Genomic DNA, 20,836 nt, shown 5'->3' with positions numbered 1-20,836 from the left:
GAGAGATGGGGTAGTGCATTGGAAGGAGTAGTAGAAGAAGTTTAAGATGAGTCAGAAGGTTGGGCTAGAAGATATATTGAGTGAAGTATAGGCTGAGAAATAGGGTAGTGCATTGGAAATGCTAAATTAGAAGAAAGTGCTAAATATGTAGATCCATAATTACATTGAAAGTTTATACATAGGAGGTGTGTACTGGCTTTGATAAGCCAGTCGTCCACTTATGGGTAGACCAGAATGTTTTGTCTTCGTAAATGTGCTGCTACCACTGCTAAGCATTTGGTGAATACTCTGGATAAAGTGGTGGCTCCGAATGGAACGATTTTGAATTGATAATATTTCTCTGTCACAAATCTGAGATATTTGCGAAGTGCTGGGTGAATGGGTACGTGAAAGTATGCATCCTCTAAGTCTACTGCTGACATGAAGCCACCTTGCTGTATAAGAGGAAGCACTTGTTGAAGCGTGCCCATATGAAGTGCTTTGACAGTATGTAGTGAATTTGAGGCCTTGGATCTAAAATAGGTAATAGAAGGCCGTCCTTTTTGGGAATTAGAAAGTTCAGGGAGTAAATCCCTGATCCTTAACGTTCTATAGGAACTGGCTCTAGAGCTCCTTTGAGAAATTGCGCTAGCACTTCCTGTTTGATAAGTTGTTTATGATCCAGAGAGAGCCTGTGGGTGCAGGATGGAATATCAGAAGGATTGCAGATGAGCTCCAGGCAATAACCATGCTTGAGAAAGTCCAACACACACCTTTCTGATGTTATTGACTGCCAAGTGGGAGGAAAATGCTTTAGTCGACTCCTGACAAGTGTCGGATGATTGGGGGGAATAATAAGAGAGTCACTGTTTGTTGCAGGATGGGGCATTATGGGTTGCTGTACCTTTACCCTGACCTTTCGAGTTGTTACCCCTATAATTTCCTCTAAAATATCCTCTAGATGGAGAGAATTGAGTTGTGGCCTACAGGAAGATGTGGAGGTGTAGAACGCTGACTGTGTATATACTATTCCAAAAGTGTTATATTGTGCACTGAGTCTAGTAAGTCCCCAAAGGTATAGCAGAGGATGAAGTTGATAATACCTTACTCTCAATTTAGTGGTAGCTAGGCTGATCAGTCAGGCTGATCTGAGGGTAGTGTGAATGCATTTGTTGTACATACTCATACAAGGCAGGAACACACATCAATGACTAACTGCCGGCTACTGTTTTGTAAAAATACTGCTTTAGTTACTTTTATTTAGGAACCAGGTAGCACTTAGATACAGGTAAGTACACTTTCAGAATGCAATACTTTCAATCACAGTTGCCAAAGATTTGTATAAGCACTTAACATACTTTACAGGTGCAATACAGAGAGAAAACAATGCAATCCTTTAGGAGGAGAGACAGGTGATTAGTTTTCAGGTAATTACTCATCTTAAAAGTTTAGTCTTCCGGAGGATTAACCAGCACAGGGCAAGGGTCAGAAAAATGCACTGGCCCGGCCAATAGATTCACTGGGCTGGCTGTGTGCAGAGGGTACTGGGCCCAATGTCAGCCTTGGGGAGCTGGGGGCATATCGAACAGGCACAGATTGCAGGCAAGTAGCAGGTACTGGAGGATGAGGTCAGCAGTGAGGGGGCCACCAAGCAGCATGAAAGTGGCACATCAGCAGCACACAGGCAGCCTGGTGCAGGGTGCAAAGGCGGCGTCGAGTGAACTGTAGAAATCAATGGAGATCCTCAATTGGAGAAAACTGCTACAGAAGACTGGCTGAAGGAATCCAATGACTGGAGAGGTGAGTTAGATAGTGGGGGGATGCAGGACATTCAGTTCGGCACTGGTGGGGGGGGGGGGGTGGGGGAGGGGTAGTGGTGACTTTAGGCGCCTGTTGTCTCTCACTGACCAGGTCCACGAGGGTGGTTGGGTTACCTTCAGGAAGAGGGGTGCAGGGGTCCTTGAAGCGGGAGACAGCCCGGAAGGGCTGGGGCCAAGTTAGTTGTCTTCATCCTATGCTGCTGCACTGCTCGTTGGTCCTCTTAGGTAGTTGAATCTGAGGCACAAGGTTCAGGGGAGCCCTTAAATACAACATGTAAGGGCATTACTGAGGTTGGGGGCCAGAAGCCAATGGCTACTGCCCCTAGGGTGACTTCTCCCTTTGGGTACCCCTCCCTTTGCGGAGAGGGGCACATCCCTATTCCTATTGGGTCTAACTCCAAATCAAGATGGAGAATTCTCAATAGAGGTCCTGGTCACTCTAGGGGTATGCCAGGCCCAGGTGGATACTGCTACTCTGCTTACTAATTTTCTCGCCTGTCCTGCCGCAAAAAAGCGGGGCTCGGACAGGAGGGTGGGCATCTCCACTAGTTGGAGCTGCCTAAATCAGCATAACACAAGGTGAGAGCCTGTGAGGCTCGCCACCAAGTGCTGCTGTTCCTGCAAGGGGGAGGTGTGAAACACCTCCACCTAGAGCAGGCTTTGTTTCTGACCTCCAAGAGCACATAAGGTCAGAAACTTGTCTGGTTGTAGCTGGCTGGCACGGACCAGTCATGCAATGCACTAGAAGCTGATCATTTTTCAGAGGCATCTTTAAGATGCCCTCTGGGTGCATTTTATAATAAATCCATCACTGCATCAGTGTGGGTTTATTATGCTGAAAAGTTTGAATCCAAACTTCTCAATCTTCAGTAAAGCCATGAGGGGTCTGGTGGTGGTGTTCCATAATTGCCATTTTCTCCTATATCTGCATCTGTGTCTGTGTGTGAAGAACCCAGAGGTTTAGTGTTTAAAGGATTGTGTGGTGAAATGAGGCACAGGAGGTGCAGGTGATGGAGTTGGTTATATACGAAATGGAGAAAGAGGAGCAACAGGGTGCAGGAACTGGTAGGTTTGTCCTTTTTCTAAGGCATTGAGAGATCAATGTCCTGTTGGTAAGAAGTTTGCCTCATTGAAGAAAGAACTGACGCAGTCTTTAGGATAATGCAGCCAGTCTCTGTTGGGGGAGCTTATTTTTGTTTTGGTGCCGAAAGTTTCAGAACAGAACCTGGTTACACTTTCAGAACCGGAACAGTGGAAGCCAAAGAGGTGTTTTCTCGGCTCGGTGTGAAGCACGAAGGCTTCATATTTGCTTTCGAAGCCAAACCGGAGGGAAGGGCAGCAGAAGCTTATTCTCCGTGCCTACCATGGCCTGATGGCAGTGGTGGCCCGAAAGCCATTTGTTTTATAGGAACCAAAGTTTTCTGTGTGGCCAGGTGAGGGCTTTGAGTACTCACGACATCTTGACCCGGCGGAAGATCATGTGACTTCAAAACAATCTCAAAGTCTGAGTCCGAAGCTTGAACCGAAAAGGAACCTTCCTCATCGGCAACTGAAGCTTCCAGATCTTCCTCTTCTGGTTCGATAAGTTGTTGACTGAAGATATTGGGCATGTGTTCGATGTCATGTTTCTGCATCTCTCTGCATCGTGCTCGACAGTCCTGCAAGGTCTTTTTGGAACAGAACGACCGACAGGCCTCGCAGTCTTTTTCTTTGTGCTCGAGGGATAAGCACAGATTGCAGACCTCATGAAGGTCAGTTCGCGGGTACTTGGAATAGCACCGACGGCAGAATCAAAATGGAGTCTGTTCCATCAGCAGAGTATCATCAATGGAGTCAAATGAGTGTAAGGTAGCTTAGACGGGCAAGGCCCGAAAGCCGTGATTGGAGTTTTCTGACACGACGAAAGAGTCCTCTGAATTTCAACACGTGAGGGATGGAAAGCGAGTTCGGAATCAATACCGACGAGAGAAGAGTGGATTACGCACCAAGAGGATCTCAATAACTGTCTCAAACCAGAGAGCTCAAATACATGTCTGAATCTGATGGCGAGAAGAAAACAATTTAACGATGGAGTCGATGACCATGCGCACTATTACCAAGGAGGAGTCACCTTACCTTGTGAATCGAAATACTTCTTCGAAGAAAACAACTTGCAAACATCTGGACCAACACTAGGTCGCATGAGTATGCAAAGCCCGCATCTCTAAAGCCACACATGCCTTGAACATATATATTTTCTTTGACTAAGTGCTCCAGTATGCTGAACATGGACAGGTCTAGTACATTCTTAGGATTATCAATTGAGATCCCTCTAAAGGAGAACGTTATAAACTTGTTTTTCTTGTAGAAGACATGAATGTAGCATATGTTAACAACATTCTTTCAGCAATATGAGTTTCAAGTATTTGAGGTGTGGCAGGTCCTCAACAAGCTAAGAAGAAATGCTCGCATAATCACAGATCCTGAAGCCTGGATGATAATAGAAATATTTCTCTTTATTTAAATGAAAACAAGATGCTTTTGTTAAGAAGGATAGGACATCCAGGTAGGCAAAATAATATGTTGTAGCACAGCCTAAATGCGACCAAAAATGGATCCCCGCCTGGTAGAGAGACACAAAGAACAATTTACTTACCTTTGGTAGCACTTTTTCTGGTGGATACAGTATCGGACTGTGTATTTCTCACCTTTTGAATTTACCCCTGTGCAAGCATTCCACAGAAACTTTTTCTTTTCAAAGCTCTCCCACATCGGCGAGGATGTCACAATAGCATGGCTCTGCTCACAACTCTGTATGATGTCACCAGAGCCATAAGACTACCAAGTCGGGCTGCTGTCGTCAGTTCCACCCATTTTTTCCATGCCTTTGAGGATAATGGGTGGACCGAAAATATATCGCAAGTATACACAGCATACAATAAATACAGAAATATACACAGTGTATGATTAAAAGAAGAAAGAAAACAGGAAAAGCTAAAGCCAAGACATTTCCTAGCGACAAACATCATTATAATGACAAAGAAATACAAGAAGGTCATGCCCACAAATCTTTTTGGTATATGTAGGTAGATAAAGGGGAGGTGGGTGGGTCAGTGAGGAATCCACGGGCAGATACTGTATCCACCAGAAAAAGCGTTACTGAAGGTAAGTAACTTGTTCTTCTGACAGATACATCTGCCTGTGGATTCCTCACCTTTTGAGTTGCATCCCCAAGCAGTCCCTCTCCCAGAGGAGGGTGTCCACCTACCTATACCAAACAATTCTGCAGCACAGAAAGTGCGAAATGGCCGACCCTCCTTACTTCTGAATCCAAACAAAGCTTTGCGAAAGTGTGGAGGGAGGCTCAAGTTGCCGCCTTACAGATGTCTACCACAGGGACACCCCTAGCCAAAGCTGAAGATGAAGGCTTAGTTCTAGTAAAATGCGCTCCAATACCTTCAGGTGGCTCCTTCTAGGTCAAGGTGTAGCAGATCTTGATGCACAAGATGTTCCACCTGGAAAGCATTCTCTTGTGGACAGCTTTGCCCTTCATTCTTCCCACGTAACCAACAAAGAGCTGATCGTTCAGCCTCAAATCCTTGGTTCTGTCCAAGTAGAAGAGGACAGCCCTTCTAGGTTCCAGGCAATGAAGTCTCTCCTCCTCCTTCTTAAAGGGGCATAGGGGAGGATAGAAGGTAGTTAAAGTTACAACTGCCCTAGATGAAAAGGTGTAACCACCTTAGGCTTGAAAGCAGCTCTGGTCCTAAGAACCATCTTGTCTGCATAGATGGTTGTAAAAGGAGGCTTAGAACTAAGAGCCTGAAGCTCAATCACCCTACTGGCAGAGGTAATAACAACCAGAAAAACAGTCTTGAAAGTAAGAAGCCTCAACTGAAAACTATGAAGGGGCTCAAAAGGAGAAGCCAGCAGGAAAGTTGCAACCAAATTTAAGTCCCACTGAGGCATAATAAAGGGAGGGGGAGGAAATCTATTAGTGAGGCCCTTAATGAACCTCATAACTATGGGAGACTTAAAAAACAATGGCTGATCTGCCAAACAAAGGAAGGCTGATAAAGCAGACCAGTAACCCTTAACTGTTGCCACAGCACAACCTTGCTGGGCCAAGGAAAGTGAAAAGCTAAGAACATCAGATTAATGGGCCTTTAAGGGATCAATTGAACTCTCTCCACACCACTTAAGAAATCTAGCCCATCTACAGGAATAAACAGAGTTGGTGGAGTGTCTTCTGGCAGATAAAATAACATCCGCCACATTCGGTGGGAGAGAAAAAGAACTCAAGTTGCCCCATTCAAGCTCCAGACCTGAAGGTGCAGGCTCTGGAGGTGGGGGTGTAGACCTGCTCCTGCAACAGGAAGTCTGTCCTGAGAGGAAGAAGGAGCGGAGGGTGTGATGAGAGATGAAGAAGGTCTGTGTACCACACCCTTATTGGCCAATCCGGGACGATCAATATGCCTTGAACCCGATCTTGCCGAATTTTCCTCAGAACCTGGGGAATTAAGGGTTGGGGGGGGACGCGCAAAGAAGCCGAAGACTCCAATCCAATTGAAACGTGTCCCGCAACGCTCCCTGCAATGGATACTGGAGAATGCAGAACAACAGGCAGTGCGCGTTCTCATGAGTGGCAAAGAGGTCCAACCTAGGCAACCCCACATACTAAAAATGTGGCGGGCCACCTCCTGTTGGAGACGCCACTCGTGATCGGCTGAGTACTGCCGACAGACTGTCCTTACGCACATTCAGCACTCCAGCCAGATGATTTGTAATTACACAAATCTGATGGTCCTGAGCCCAGTACCAGAGCCAAAAAAGCCTCTCTGCAGAGATGATACAACCCTACTCCTCCTTGTTTGTTGATGTACTACATTGCAGAAGTGTTGTCCGTCAGGACCAGAACCGACAGACCGCGAAGGGAGGGAAGAAAGGCCATGAGAGCCAAACGTTTCTAGAAGATTGATATGAAGCAATCTTTCCTCCGGAGACTAAGGAACCTTGAACTCCAGATTCCACAGATGAGCACTCCACCCCAGAGTGGAGGTATCCGTTATCACTGTGACCACCTGAGAAGGAGGTTGAAACGGCTTCCCTAGAGACAGGTTGCCTGAAACACCCCACCATATATCCGCCGCAGTGTCTCTGGAAATTCTGACTACCTCCCTGAAATCTCCATTGTGTTGAAACCGCTGCCTGGGGAGGCACCACTGGAGTGCCCTCACATGCCAGCATGCATGGTTGACCAACAGTCTGCAGGAAGCAAACAGACCGAGCAGGTATAAGACCTTCAGGACTGGAACTGCCGCTCCTTCTTGAAAACAGAATCATGCCTGGATGTCTAGAATCCTCTGAGGAGGAAGGAAGGCACGATTCATAGTAGTGTCCTTACTGCCCCTATGAACAGGTTGCGCTGAGAGGGTACCAGGTGAGATTTGGGTACATTTATAAAAAAAAAAACAACGTCTAACAGCCGAACTGTTAGTTGCAGATGATGCAGCACCAACTCTGGAGACTTTGCTTTGAGCAGCCAGTCTCCAAATAGGGGAACACCAGAATCCCTGATCTTTTGAGATGAGCTGCAACCACCGCCATCGCCTTTGTGAAGACCCGAGGTGCGGAAGTAAGGCCGAACGGAAGGACTGCAAACTAGTAGAGTTGAGATTATACAGTAAAATGGAGATACTTCAGATAAGACTTCAGGATGGGGATGTGGAAATACGCATCCTGCAAATTAATCTACACTATCAAGTCTTCCTGCTCCATAAGAACCTGAGCTAAGGTCAACCTCTTTAACATCTCCTGCCCGAGTTAAAAATTCTAGACCCGGAGGTCCAAGATCGGCCTCAACCGACAGTCCTTTTTGGGGATCAGGAAGTATCGGAAGTAACACCAATGAACCCTTTCCTGCTCTGGAACCACCTCTAGCGCACTTTTCTGTAACAATGTCAGGACCTCCTGCTGCAGAAGTAAAAGATGATCTTCAAAACTCAAGCCCTGGCGAGAAGGTTAAGGAAGGGGAAACTCCTCAATAGGACTTTAAGGCCATGATTGCCGAAGAGAAGACTTTTTTTTGCTGACTGCGACACGTTTTGGGAATTTCTATCTACCGGGGTGGAGGGAAAGGATCCTGCCGACTGTTTAGACGAAAAGGAAGCCTGAACCACCAAGCTTTCTAGTGGAGGGTGAAAGGTTAAAAAGGACGGATCCCCAGAAGCAGCCTTGCCACTGTCTGGAAACTGCCGGGGCAGACATAGGTTTCTGCCACACTTCCAAAATTGGCTCCGTCATTGCCTCGTGGAATGGGAGCCAAGGCTCTACCACTGAAGGAGAGTGCAAAGCTTCGGTCAGAACGTTAGACCTGACCTTTGAAGTAGGCAACTGCAGATCCAACAGGTCAGCAGCCTTCCTGATAACAGTGTGGCATGGAGCCACGTCTTGAGAAGGCATTGCCTTAGGGGAAGAAAGTTCCCACTCTGGGGAAGGATCCAAACCACTGGCCTCCCGAAGACCATCAAAGTCATCCACAGAATTAAGGATTTCACCCTTCCCAGCTTGCTCCTTCTGTTCCTGGCACTCTTCTTCCAGGAGCCTTTGAGCCTGCCTCCTGGAGCGTATCTTCGGAATCGGCGCCGCTGGTTACTTCGGCGCCGAAGGAGGCCCCTCAGTAGTGGCCAGCAGCACCGCACAAAACCGGGATGGCGTCGGCCCAAAACTAGACGCGCTGGAGATTGCAGGATCGGTGTCAAGAATCCTGGTGGCTAGAGAGGCCATGATGGAGTCCTCAGCATTAAGGACACGAATGGTGCCTGGACATAATGTTGGGGTATGCCCAAATTATAGGAGAGTAGACCCACGCGGCCAGCAGCTACGCTGGATGTGTTAGCTGATTTGACCAACATGCCAAACCTTGCATTAGGAAAATGCGACGGTTGCACATCTGGACCTGGAAAAGCTGGATATAGATCTGGAGCCGCCTGGTCTGGATCTGACTGAGGCCATGAGGCGGGTTGAGGCTGTGACACCGGAGACAACGCAACCGAAGCAGGTGAAGCTGGAGGAGCAGGAGACGTCTCCCTGGGCGTCGGCGAATCCCTTGGTGCCGGAGAATGGACCAGAGTTGCCTGCGGAGAAGGTGAGAGAGAGAGATATAACAGAGCACTTTACTCCAGACCCCAGACCCACATTTCCTGCTGGGAGGCGAGAACTCGAGCGCAGGAGCGCGTAATCTTTTCCATGACGCTGCTGGCCCGGAGAAGCCCACCTCAAAGATTTGTGTTTCGTAGAACGACGCCGGGACCCATGACGTTGCTTCTTCTTGTGCTTTTTCGACGACCTCAAGGTAGTCTATTTCGACTTGGATATCTTGCGGCCTCTCTTCTCTTTTCTAGCCCTGGCCATGAATACATTTGCCTCCCTCTCCTTAAGCACCTTCGGATTCATCCTTCGACAAGACAAACATCCTTTATCGTTGTGATCAGACAGGCACCAAAGGCAATCTTCGTGGGGGTCCATGATGTACATATGACCCCCACATTCCCAACAAGGTTTAAACCCTATTTTTGTGCAGCTATCGCACTGCTACAACCACAGATTGTAACTGAAACAATTTAAACCACAACAAATGGAGAGTCACAGAAAAACCGTTGCGCGTCGACGGTGCAAAAAATAGGGAACTGACGCCAGCAAGCCCATAAGGTCTTCTTATGGCTCTGGCGACGTCATACGGAGTCACGAGCGGAGCTTTGCTATGGTGACGTCCTCGTCGACGTGGGAGAGCTACGAAAAAGTTTCAGTGGAATGTTGGCGCAGGGGTAAATTCATAAGGTGAAACACTTTAATATATTTTTTTAAATTTTAAGTCCTCATTTACAGACTTGGGGGAAAAGGTAAGGATCATATCCAAGGGGTGTTTAATCTGAAAGAAGTGGTACAACACCTCCACCTGGCTTTAGGTACTTTTACCAACCTTTTCCTTTTGAAACGAGTACTTGACGAGGAAACTGTGGCAACCACCACCAACCAGTAGAAAAGTTGTCTTAATCCTTGGACTTTTTCCAATATCACAGCAAAAATGTACTCTTTCCCCCTACCACACAGTTTTTCAAACAAACATTTTAAAGTGAAAAAAAAGGTGCCCACATTTTTTCTCTTTTACTAGACCCAGTTTGACAGTCAAGTGTAGCTATTCGACCAACCAAAGCCCTCCATCCTTCACACGTTAATTGGAAAAGGCGGATGTTAAACATGTTGTTGTAGCAGTATCAGGAATATTTTAACTTTTTTGACTGACTACAATGTGTTGATTACCACAATTAAGGAATCGCAAGAAGCCTGGATGGTAGGAAAAGCAATGAGTTAGTTGGACAGAAATAACAGGCTATTATAGAAAAAGGTAATACTAGGATACTACAAATAATGTCACCATAATGCCACCAGATGAGCTCCACATACATAAATTGCCCTAGTGCTGAACAAAGCAGGGAAAGTTATACTTTACCTAGAGCACCCAAAAATATTATAACAGTAACAGCAAAAAGGGTTGTAAATGATCTTAAAAAAAGAGACATTGCAATGATTAAACTCAAACATGCTAAAAATATCTTACCAATCTCCTCTGTACTTTCTTCAGGTTTTGCAGCATTTACTGTAGTCGCTGCAGCTTGGCTAACACCGCTAGGCCCATTTTGTATTGCAACAGGTGCAGCACTCCTGACAGGGGGGTCTTTGTGATGGAAATCATTTTCTGGAACCATATTAACTTTTCTATTTTTCAGCTGCCCAGAATAGCTGAAATTTGCAATTTGTTAAGTATACACAAAGAAAATTAAAAGAAATAAAAATGAGAAACAAGGTTTGCATGCAGATTCACACATAATAGTTAACTAGCCTAAGCACAGTCTGATAAGTATGCTATTGAAGTTATTTTACTTTTCTACTGTGCAAACCAGTGAATTATTAGGCACAATAAAAAATACAGGAAACACTTAAAAGTTCAAGCGCAATATTTTGAACTTTTGTACTACAAATAAGCTCTTAACCTCTTACCTAGAATTAACTAGTCACTTACATTTGTCAACATTCTTTCAGATAAATACAATACCTTCCACAGATTCCTTATATGAACCCTCTCCCAACATACCATGTAGAGCTTTACGACGTCAAGCCTAGATAGAGCCAAGGGAATTGTAGGTGATATTGAGACCCAAAAAAGCTGAAACTAAAACCTGCATAATCAGTTCAGCCCAACTTATCCACACCCATACAGAGGCTAAAGATGCAGTGGGCAGAGCGAAGAATAGGAAAACATGACAAAAAACACTTGTCAGAACAGGAGCAGAGTAGGTGATCAGGAATAGGCAGAAGCTGTTATATCCATCAGAAAATTCTACCAAATTCAAATTATTACTCTATGGGATATTCCCTCCAGTAGATTATTTTTATGAGTCACTCACAAAACTACTAACAAATAAGGGGACAAGGAGGACCCCACATTTCAACCAGAAAACTATTAGGTACTTCTCTCCCAACCAGACGACCGCATGTCCTGCGCATTAAAAGTGGCGTTGAATGAAGGGGTGAACTAGACTAACTAGGTGCTTGACAAAGGGACAGAACCTGAACAGCTCTTAGAGCAGAGACTGCAGCTTCCATCCTACTGAGTTTTCCCAGAATTGCTTAATGATTTCTTACTAACCAATTTGTAGCAATGTCTTCCTACAGAGGGGGCATCCAAGGCACCAGACTAGTTCATAGCTACCTCTGATTGTAATGACCAAGGACCCTTTAAGGATAAAGTTTATGCAGTCTCTCCTCATCTTTTGGCAGATGAGGTGCCAGAAAAAATGCATAGCTTGTGACTCCAAACGATCAGTCTGTGATGCTTTGTGACTGCTATGTATTGTTCACTTTTCTGTTTGTGATGAGCATGGTCAATAAAAAAGACTTAAATAAAAAAAATGAAAAATGTACAGCAGAAAAAGTACTTCTGCCAAATTAAGGCAAGTATTGTTAAGAAAGAAGACTTCACTTGTGATTACCTATACTTCAAGACGACTGGAAATGCAGGCAAGATTCAAAGGAACTGCGTTTATTCCACTTGACTAGCTGAAGTAGGGGTCACCCAAAAATATATTCCATGCGAGACCTGAAGAAAGACTTTTAGTGTGAACCGATGGGAAGAGTGCAATACAAAATTCCTATGAGGAACTCTAATTTGAAGGGGTGGTGACTTCCTTTGCAGTATTTTAATAACAACTTACCTTTGGTATACCACTTTCTGCCGATTTCTCACTGCCCTCCCACCTCCCCATTCTGTGGTATGGTTCTTCTATCCGTTGCAGACAAAACAGTTAATGTGATATTGTTAGCAGCTCAGCAAGAACTTGCTCTGGGCACAGTTAAAGTATAGCAGTCAGCCCTTTTATTCCTTTTTACATTTGCCAGAACCGTCCTTCTGCATATAATCGGTTGGGAAGAGTTTTCTAAAACCATGACAAAACGTTTCCACCTAAGCTATTTATGAAACTACAGTGAGACTTAAATGTGGTTCTCACGTTTTTAATGTGTACCCATTTTGAAGACCAAGTTACGTACCTTCTATAAGCCTTATCTGGTACAGACTATCAAGCTGCAGATTCCTTACCTTAGAATTATCCCCAGGCGTCAGACTGGATCCGGAAATGTTTTAGGAGCAGTACACCTGCACGATGGTAGGTGGCATCGTTCGTTTCCATGTGGCGTCTTTGACGTTGTACGCATGTACAGGCACCACACCAGCACACTGACGTCAGTTTCTTTTCGCGACTTTAGATGTCAGGAGCATGAAGCCATAAACAAAAATGACTATTGGTGTGGAAACTAGTATCAACACACTGAGTGGTAACTGTTCATAAACAAGGGGAAATTTCTACAACTTTTTTTGCTGAGAAGGAGCGTAAAATAAAAATAGAGATAGGGGAATTCCTCCTTTTGACATTGGTGCCCTCACACACCCTTGCGGGTGTCGTGCTTCATCATCAGGCGTTGCTCCTTGTGAGGGTGGCGCTGCAGCCCCCCACGGGCCCCGCGAGAGGGCTCTTTGACAGAGATCTTGTTTTATAGGAGGTGCCGCAGTTGTGCATGCAGGTGTGTGGGCCTCGTGAAAAAGTGTGTGGGCGAAGATAAAATTACCTCATCGGTACCCCAATACAATTTTATTCAAGGGTCCGGAAGGTAAATTAAAATAAAAGGGGACTTGAGCCTATCCTAGAAACAAATGTGTAGGGGGATAGATATGCTCCCACTGCACTCAGTCCGTGCATATGCTCCCACTGCACTCAGTCCGTGCAAGTTATGTGGAATTGCAATAGGGTCAACATGTTTCGAGCATCAAGTGGGCCCCTAGTGGATCTGCAGTGCATTTCGTCAGGACCATGTCAGTTAAGATAAAAACTGTTGGGGTCAGGGAAAGACTTCCAGTACTTTTACCACACAAAAGTATAGGGTCAGATGCGTCTAAGGCTCTAGGAGACTTGTATTGTTCATTGTCTCGTGAACTCAACCTAGCAAAGAAACAAACAAAAAGAAAAACGGAAAAAGAAAGTACATGACAGAGAAAATATCAATATAGCCTTATAGCCCGCCGTAGAGGGCTATACCGGCTATTAAAGGCCCTCTCCAGCGTTAAAGGCCCCGAGCCGAAGGCGAGGGCCTTTAACAAGGGAGAGGGACTTTAATAGCGGTATAGCCCATCTACGAAGGGCTATAAGGCTATTAGAACATTCTGTCACTAGAGGACAGAATGTTCTAACAAAAAAAACAAAGCCTTTTGGGAGCGTGAGGGGATTGGAATCCCCTTAGGTTCCCTGAAGCCTTTGTTCACAGCCAGAGCTGTGAACAAAGAAACGTTGGAATGTTGGAGCTCCAGGCTTATACCAGCCATTATAAGCCCAGAGCACTCCATTGTTTTCAATGGAGCTCCCAACATTCCAATGTTCTAATATGATCATACATGTTACTTGCAATGTCATGCTAATGAGTAACAAGTCACAATCAACTACAAAACATGCTCAATGTATCAAGCCTTGGTGTTTAAGACCAAGCTCCAATATGCGTGGCAAATGTGATCAGTAAGAAAAAGAATACCGACATTGAGGATAGTAGAAACATGCAGGTAGTACAAGGACATGGAGGCTGGGTGTCTTGAATAAAAAGGGGCACCCATTCAGCCATGGTGAGACAGTGGTCGTGGACCAATCCCATACACTCCGTGTGGTGTAACCCCCAAACGCGAGCTCAAAATGCATGGGTTAATGGTGCACAGAACGGTGCTCGAGTTGGTAGGATCTACATCTCTCATTCGAAAAAGCAGGGACGAGCTGTGTTGGCGAGTGCTTCGGATATAAAGGGATTGCAGCTGCATGGTGATAGAAAGTGATGCCAAAATGATATTAGCAACAACAAGCACGCTGTCCAAATACCTGTTAGTCAGGTCTGGAGCAGTTGGAGCATTCTTACAGTATTCTCCTCACTTGACAGCCTATTTACCTGCGACTCCGAACAGGCTCGCCGTTAACGAGTAAAAGCTGTCTGAATAGAGCAGGGCTTCTTGGTCTTACCGGAAATGGCAGTGTGGACGTCTCCCATTACGTGAGGAGCATCAGGGAAGGGTACAGGTGACTATGGCAGCCATGACAGAGTGGAGTTACTCGGACTTACATCAGATATATGGATTGGGGCTATCTGCTACCCGAAAATACAACAAATTAAAGTACACTCAAAGGTGTCAGATGTGCGAACTTAAGGCAGTCTCACCTTAGAAAATTGAGTTAGAAATGTCTTGTCTCTATGACGTCCGAGTCCACGTCGGCGCGAGGCTACAAAAGAATTTCCGAATGTTGCTGACGCAAGGGGGTTATTCACAAGGTGAGGAATCCACACGGCAGATGTATCTATCAGAAGTATCAGGTAGTTCCTGTTTTGCAATTGTCAGGACCCTTAATGGTAATGGGAAGATTGCTGTCACATGAGTGGTGTTTAGAGGGATCATGGAGCTATGGCGGCCATGATGGATGAATATTGATACAAACCACTGAGTCAGTCAGGGGGTATTGGAAAAAAAATTAAATACATATATGTAAATCCTCCACCCTCCTGTAGATACAAGTGCCTACATATTAGATCGGTGCCAAGCTCGTTGTGGGAAAAGCAGTGGACGGTCTAATGAACAGACATAGTTGAGTAACACTGAATACAGTGTATTGTATGTGTTTGCTTATCCTCAGATGACTGGGGTTACACTCATCATGCCAATACCAGTTCCACCCAAGGTATATCGTCATTCAGACCAATTATGTTGCTTTTTAAGCAAAACACCCCCATTGTTTGCATTCAAACACACAAAATTAGAGAGACATATCGGTCAAAACCACTATTCAGAGACAACCCACTCTCTGCTCCTTACCCCCCAGTAGGAGGACACTACCCGTGCAGGACCTGTGCAGTCTGTCCCCAGACTACAGCATCTAACCAGATTGATCTTGGTTTGCCTAAACCTTGGCTTCAAAAACGCCATACTAATTGTAACACAAAAAACTGTATATACCTTATCACCTGCCCCTGCGCCAGGAGGTATGTGGGCATGTGTACCCGCCCTGGCAAGACCCTCATTGGGGGAACACAAGAGCACCATCCGCTGTAGAAAAACCAACACAAGGCTACAGAACTACTGCCTAGAGAGCAATCTCTCTCCTGATAGTCTCTGCTGGACCATAATTGAATCCCATCCCAATTGGTCCACACGCACATTATTCAAATAAGAACAATGGTGGGTGTTTCGCTTTAAAAGCAACATGATTGGTCTGAATGACGATATACCTTGGGTGGAACTGGTATCCTAAACTCTAGTTTCATTCTGTACTCATGGGATCACCCGTGCTCTGATATTTTACAGAGACTGTGGGAGTGTTTAGACTGTTTTGAGCGTATATAAATCCCTTTCCACACCGACTTCGGCTACCATGAAAGATCCCCTTGTGTTCTGCTAGGTGTAAAGATTGCCAATGCAACCATTGGTCCCAACATTCAGCTAAGACCATCAGTCCTTTGGAACTGATAGCCAGCCTTGTAGAGTTCACATTATAGTTCTCTGCTCTTGGTAGAATTCGACAGACCCTCCCTCATCCACCGACACTATACAGGGCTTCGCTAATACTATGACCATCATCTTGTCATTTGTGAGCTCTGCCATCACCGGGGGTTATTAGCATGATAAGTGTAACCCCAGTCACCTGAGGATAAGCATACACTTACAATACACTGTATTCCGTGTTACTCAACTATGTCTGTTTATTAGACCATGCACTGCTCTTCCCACAACGAGAGCAGCACCTATCTAATATGTAGGCAATTGTATCTATGGGAGGGTGGAGGATTTGCATATATGTATATACATTTTTTCAATACCTCCTGACTGGCTCACTAGTTTGTATCAATACTCATCCATCATGGCCACCATTGCCCCATGATCCCTCTAAACACCACTCATGTGACGGGAATCTTCCCATTACGGGTCCCGACAATTGGAAACAGGAACTACTTGATACATATGCCACATTTCTAACTCAATTTTCTAAGGTGAGACTGCCTTAAGTTTGCAAGTTTGTCACCTTTGAGTGTACTTTCATTTATTCTATTTGCCGGTAGCACATAGCCCCCATCCAGATATCTGATGTAAGTCTGAGTAACTCAACCCCATCATGGCCGCCATGATCACCTGTACCCTTCGCTGACCCTCCTCACGTAATGGGAGACTTCCACACTGCCATCTCCAGTCCGACCAAGTAGCCCTGCTCTATTCAGACGGCGGCTTCTTTCACTCGTTACCGGCGAGCCTGTTCGGAGGGGCAGGTAAATAGGCTGTCAAGTGAAGGGAATACAGGAAGCATGCTCCAACTGCTCCAGACCAGACTAACAAGTATTTGGACCGCCTGTTTGGTATTGCTAATATAATTTTGGCATCACTTTCTATCACCATGCAGCTTCGATCCCTTCATATCCGAAGCACTCACCAACACAGCCCGACCCTACTTTCAGAGGGGTAGGCGTTATTTTCATCTGTCTCTTTTATCTGCTGCCTTACCGCGTTCCACTTTACACGCCATGCACAGCTATCATTACAGCTGCATGTTACGACCGCATTTTCGAATGAGAGATGTAGATACTAAAAACGCGAGCACCGTTCCGTGCATCATTAACCCACGCATGCAAGAAACTTGAGAAAACATGGCTCCACGAACGCACACCGGACAACCACGCAGCCCACAAGGACGCCACCCGCAGACAGCACCACCTCATCAGATTAGCCAAGAGATACTCCTTCAAAGACCGCTTGGATAACAACGCACACAACAGCAAAGAGCTCTTCAGCATTTTAAAGGAACTCTCGAACCCCAACGCCAACGACATCCCGCCCTCACAAGAACTGTGCGACTCACTAGCCATCTTCTTCCACCAAGATCCATGCAAGATCGTTGACATCCACAACAGCTTCAACACCACGACCGCCCCGACTACGCCAGACTCCACCTCCCCTGTGAACACCACCAGCGCCAACCGCCTGACCTCCTGGTCCAACGTCAACAACGACGAAACACGCATGATCATGAACTCCATTCACTCAGGATCTCCGTCTGACCGTGCCTACACCACGTATTCAATAAAGCAGACGCAGCTATCGCACCCCAACTACAGAGGGTCATCAACATCTCCTTCGAAACAGCGACATTCCCGGAAAGCTGCAAGCATGCCGAAATCAACGCTCTCCTCAAGGAGCCCAAAGCGGACCCCAAGAACTTCCGGCCCATCTCCCTGCTCCCGTTCCCAGCAAAGGTCATCGAGAAAATCGTCAACATGCAACTGACCCGCCACCTCGAAGACAACATCTTGGACCCGTCCCAGTCCGGATTCAGACGAAACCACAGCACAGAGACAGTCCTCATTGTCACCACAGACGACATCAGGCGCCAACTAGACAACGGCGAAACATCAGCCCTCATCCTACTGTACCTGTCAGCCGCCTTCGACACGGTCTACCATCGCACTCTAAAGTCACACCTCCTAGAAGCCGGAATCCAAGAGAAGGCTCCTGACTGGACCACCTCCTTCCTCTCTGGCAGAACCCAGAGCGTCCGCCTCCCACCCTTCCGATCCAAAGCCACCGACATCTGTGGCGTCCCCTAGGGCTCATCCCTAAGCCCAACACTGTTCAACGTCTACATGGCCCCCCTCGCACAAGTGGCCCGCAATCACGACCTCAATATCATCTCCTTCACTGGCGAAACCCAGCTCATCCTCTCCCTCACCAAGGACCCGCACACCGCCAAAACCAACCTCCACGAGGCAATGAAGGCCGTCGCCGATTGGATGAGGAGCAACAGTCTGAAGCTGAACTCGGACAAGACGGAGGTCCTCATCCTCAGACCCACCCCCTCAGCCTGGGACGACTCCTGGTGGCCGACCACACTGGGAACAGCACCAACACCCACCGACCATGCACGCAATCTAGGATTCATTCTCGACTCCTCCCTCTCCATGTCTAAGCAGGTCAACGCAGTCTCCTCCTCCTGCTACAACACCCTCCGAATGCGCCAGAGGATCTACAAGTGGATCCCGATCGAAACAAGAAGAACGGTGACACAGGCTCTTGTCAGCAGCAGACTGGACTACAGCAAAGCACTCTACACAGGAATCCCAGCCAAACACCTACGACGACTACAAAGCATCCAAAACGCCTCTGCCCGACTGATAGTCAACGTCCCCCGCCGCAGCCACATCACCTCCCACCTGAGAGACCTACAATGGCTCCCTGGTGACAAGAGCATTACCTTCAAGCTCCTCACCCATGCACATAAAGCACTCCACAACGACGGGCCAGCCTACCTGAACAGCAGACTCAGCTTCCACACCCCCACCCGCCAGCTCTGCTCCGCTCCGCCAGCCTCGCCGCGGTCCACTGCATCCAATGAATGACCTACGGCGGCAGATCCTTTTCCTACCTCGCCGCCAAGACCTGGAACACCCTCCCTACCCACATACGGCAGACCCAAGACCTACTCGCCTTCAGAAGACTCTAGACCTGGCTTGTAGCAGCACCTTGCATACCCCCCCCACCCCCCAACCCCCCTCAGCGCCTTGTGACCCTCATGGGTAAGAAGTGCCGTTTACAAGTACTCTGATTGATTGATGCATTATTTTGAGCTCGCATTTGGGGGTTACACCACACAGAGTGTATGGGATTGGTCCACGACCACTGTCTCACGATTGCTGAATGGGTGTCCCTTTTCTTCAGGCCACCAAGCCTCCATGTCCTTGTAATACCTGCATGTTTTTACTATCCTCCATATGGGTATTCTTTTTCTTACTGGTCACATTTGCCACGCATAATAGAACTTGTTCTTAGACACCAAGGCTTGCTACATTGAGCATGTTTTGTAGTTGTGTGACTTGTTACTCAGTAGCATGACATTGCAAGTAACATGTATGATCATATTGATATTTTCTCTATGTCATGTACTTTGGCTTTTTCTGTTTTTCTTTTTGTTTGTGTCTTTGCTAGATTGGGTTCACGAAACTACAAACAATAACAGTCTCCTATCGCCTTATACGCATCTGACCCTACACTTGGGTATGGTGAGAGTACTGGGTGTCTTTCCCCGACTCCCACAGATTTGATCTTAACTCACTCAGTCCTGACGAAGCACACTGCGGATCCACTAGGGACCCACTTGATGCGCAAAACATGTTGACCCTATTGCACTTTCACATCACCTGCACGGAGTGAGAGCATATCTACCCCCCACCCCCACCCCCTACACATTTGTTTCTAAGATAGGCTCCAGTCCCCTTTTACTTTAATTTACCTTCCGGACTCTTGAATAAAATTGTATTGGGGTACCGACAAGGTAATTTTATCTTCATCCACACACTTTTTCATGAAGGTCACACACCCGCATGCTTAACTGCGGCACCTCCTATAAAAGATCTCTGACAAAGAGCCCTCTAGCGGGGCCCATAAGGGAGCCCTCTGCAGGTGCTCCTGGATCTATCGGCCGCATTTGACTCAGTGGACCATGGAAGATTGATGTTGAGGCTAAGAGACACAGGTCTTGAGGGTAAAGCACTGAACTGGCTTCAATCCTACCAAACGGATCGCTCCCAGAAAGTTGCACTAGGCACCTTTTCCTCCAAACCAAAACGTCTCTGGTGTGGTGTCCCCCAGGGGTCTGCGCTCAGCCCGTTACTTTTTAATGTCTACTTGGCCCCACTTTTTACCTTGATCGCTAAATGGGGGGTCAAGGCAATCTCTTATGCCGATGATACTCAATTAGTCTTCCCTTTTCATGAAGTATCTGAGGTTGCTTTTAGCAAAATTAAGGGCTGCCTTCAAGATATAGCCAACTGGATGAATACAAACAAACTTAAGTTGAATGCATCCAAAACGGAAGTATTAGTCTTGGGAAAAAATACATGTCCTTCTCCAGACCTATGGTGGCCCTCCGAAATGGGACCAGCTCCAGTCCCTGGAACCAATGCGAAGAACTTGGGAGTTAGATGGGATGTTAACCTCTCCTTCTCCTCGCATGTTCAGCAGGTCTCCACATGTTGCCTTCACAAACTCAGGAACCTTCGCAAATTTCTGTCTCTCCTACCAGCTGAGTGCCGTAAATCGGTAGTCCACGCTACAGTTACCTCTAGACTAGACTACTCGAACGGCCTCTACCTTGGTCTGCCCAAATATCTGGTGCAGCGCCTGCAGACCGTGCAGAATGCGGCTGCGAGACTCATAAAATCGATTCCTTTTAAACATCATGTCTCTCCGCACCTGCGCGAACTGCACTGGCTCCCAGTGACGAGCAGAATTAAATTCAAAGCTCTTACTCTGGCGTTTAGAGCACTAAAAGGCATATGCCCTAACTATTTAAAACGTACACTTCCCCGCTACCATCAGGAAAGACATTTACGCTCAAACTCCCTGCTTCAGCTAACCATAGCAAGAGTTAGGAAGGCCA

At 46.6% G+C, this 20,836-nt stretch overlaps 1 protein-coding gene across 2 annotated transcripts in view; it reads right to left on the bottom strand.

Moving 5' to 3' along the window:
• The window catches only part of THOC2 (THO complex subunit 2), a 1,289,207-nt gene that overhangs the window by 385,462 nt on the left and 882,909 nt on the right, over positions 1-20,836 (bottom strand). For both annotated transcript variants that reach the window (XM_086918507.1, XM_086918508.1), the window contains exon 28: positions 10,396-10,577. In XM_086918507.1, coding sequence (XP_086774633.1) covers positions 10,396-10,577 — 182 coding nt within the window. The remainder of the gene's footprint in view (positions 1-10,395; positions 10,578-20,836) is intronic.

This window comes from Lissotriton vulgaris, chromosome 4_1 (genome assembly GCF_964263255.1).
Source record: "Lissotriton vulgaris chromosome 4_1, aLisVul1.2, whole genome shotgun sequence".
Classification (NCBI taxonomy): domain Eukaryota; kingdom Metazoa; phylum Chordata; class Amphibia; order Caudata; family Salamandridae; genus Lissotriton; species Lissotriton vulgaris.
This window is presented reverse-complemented; position numbering and strand designations above follow the sequence as displayed.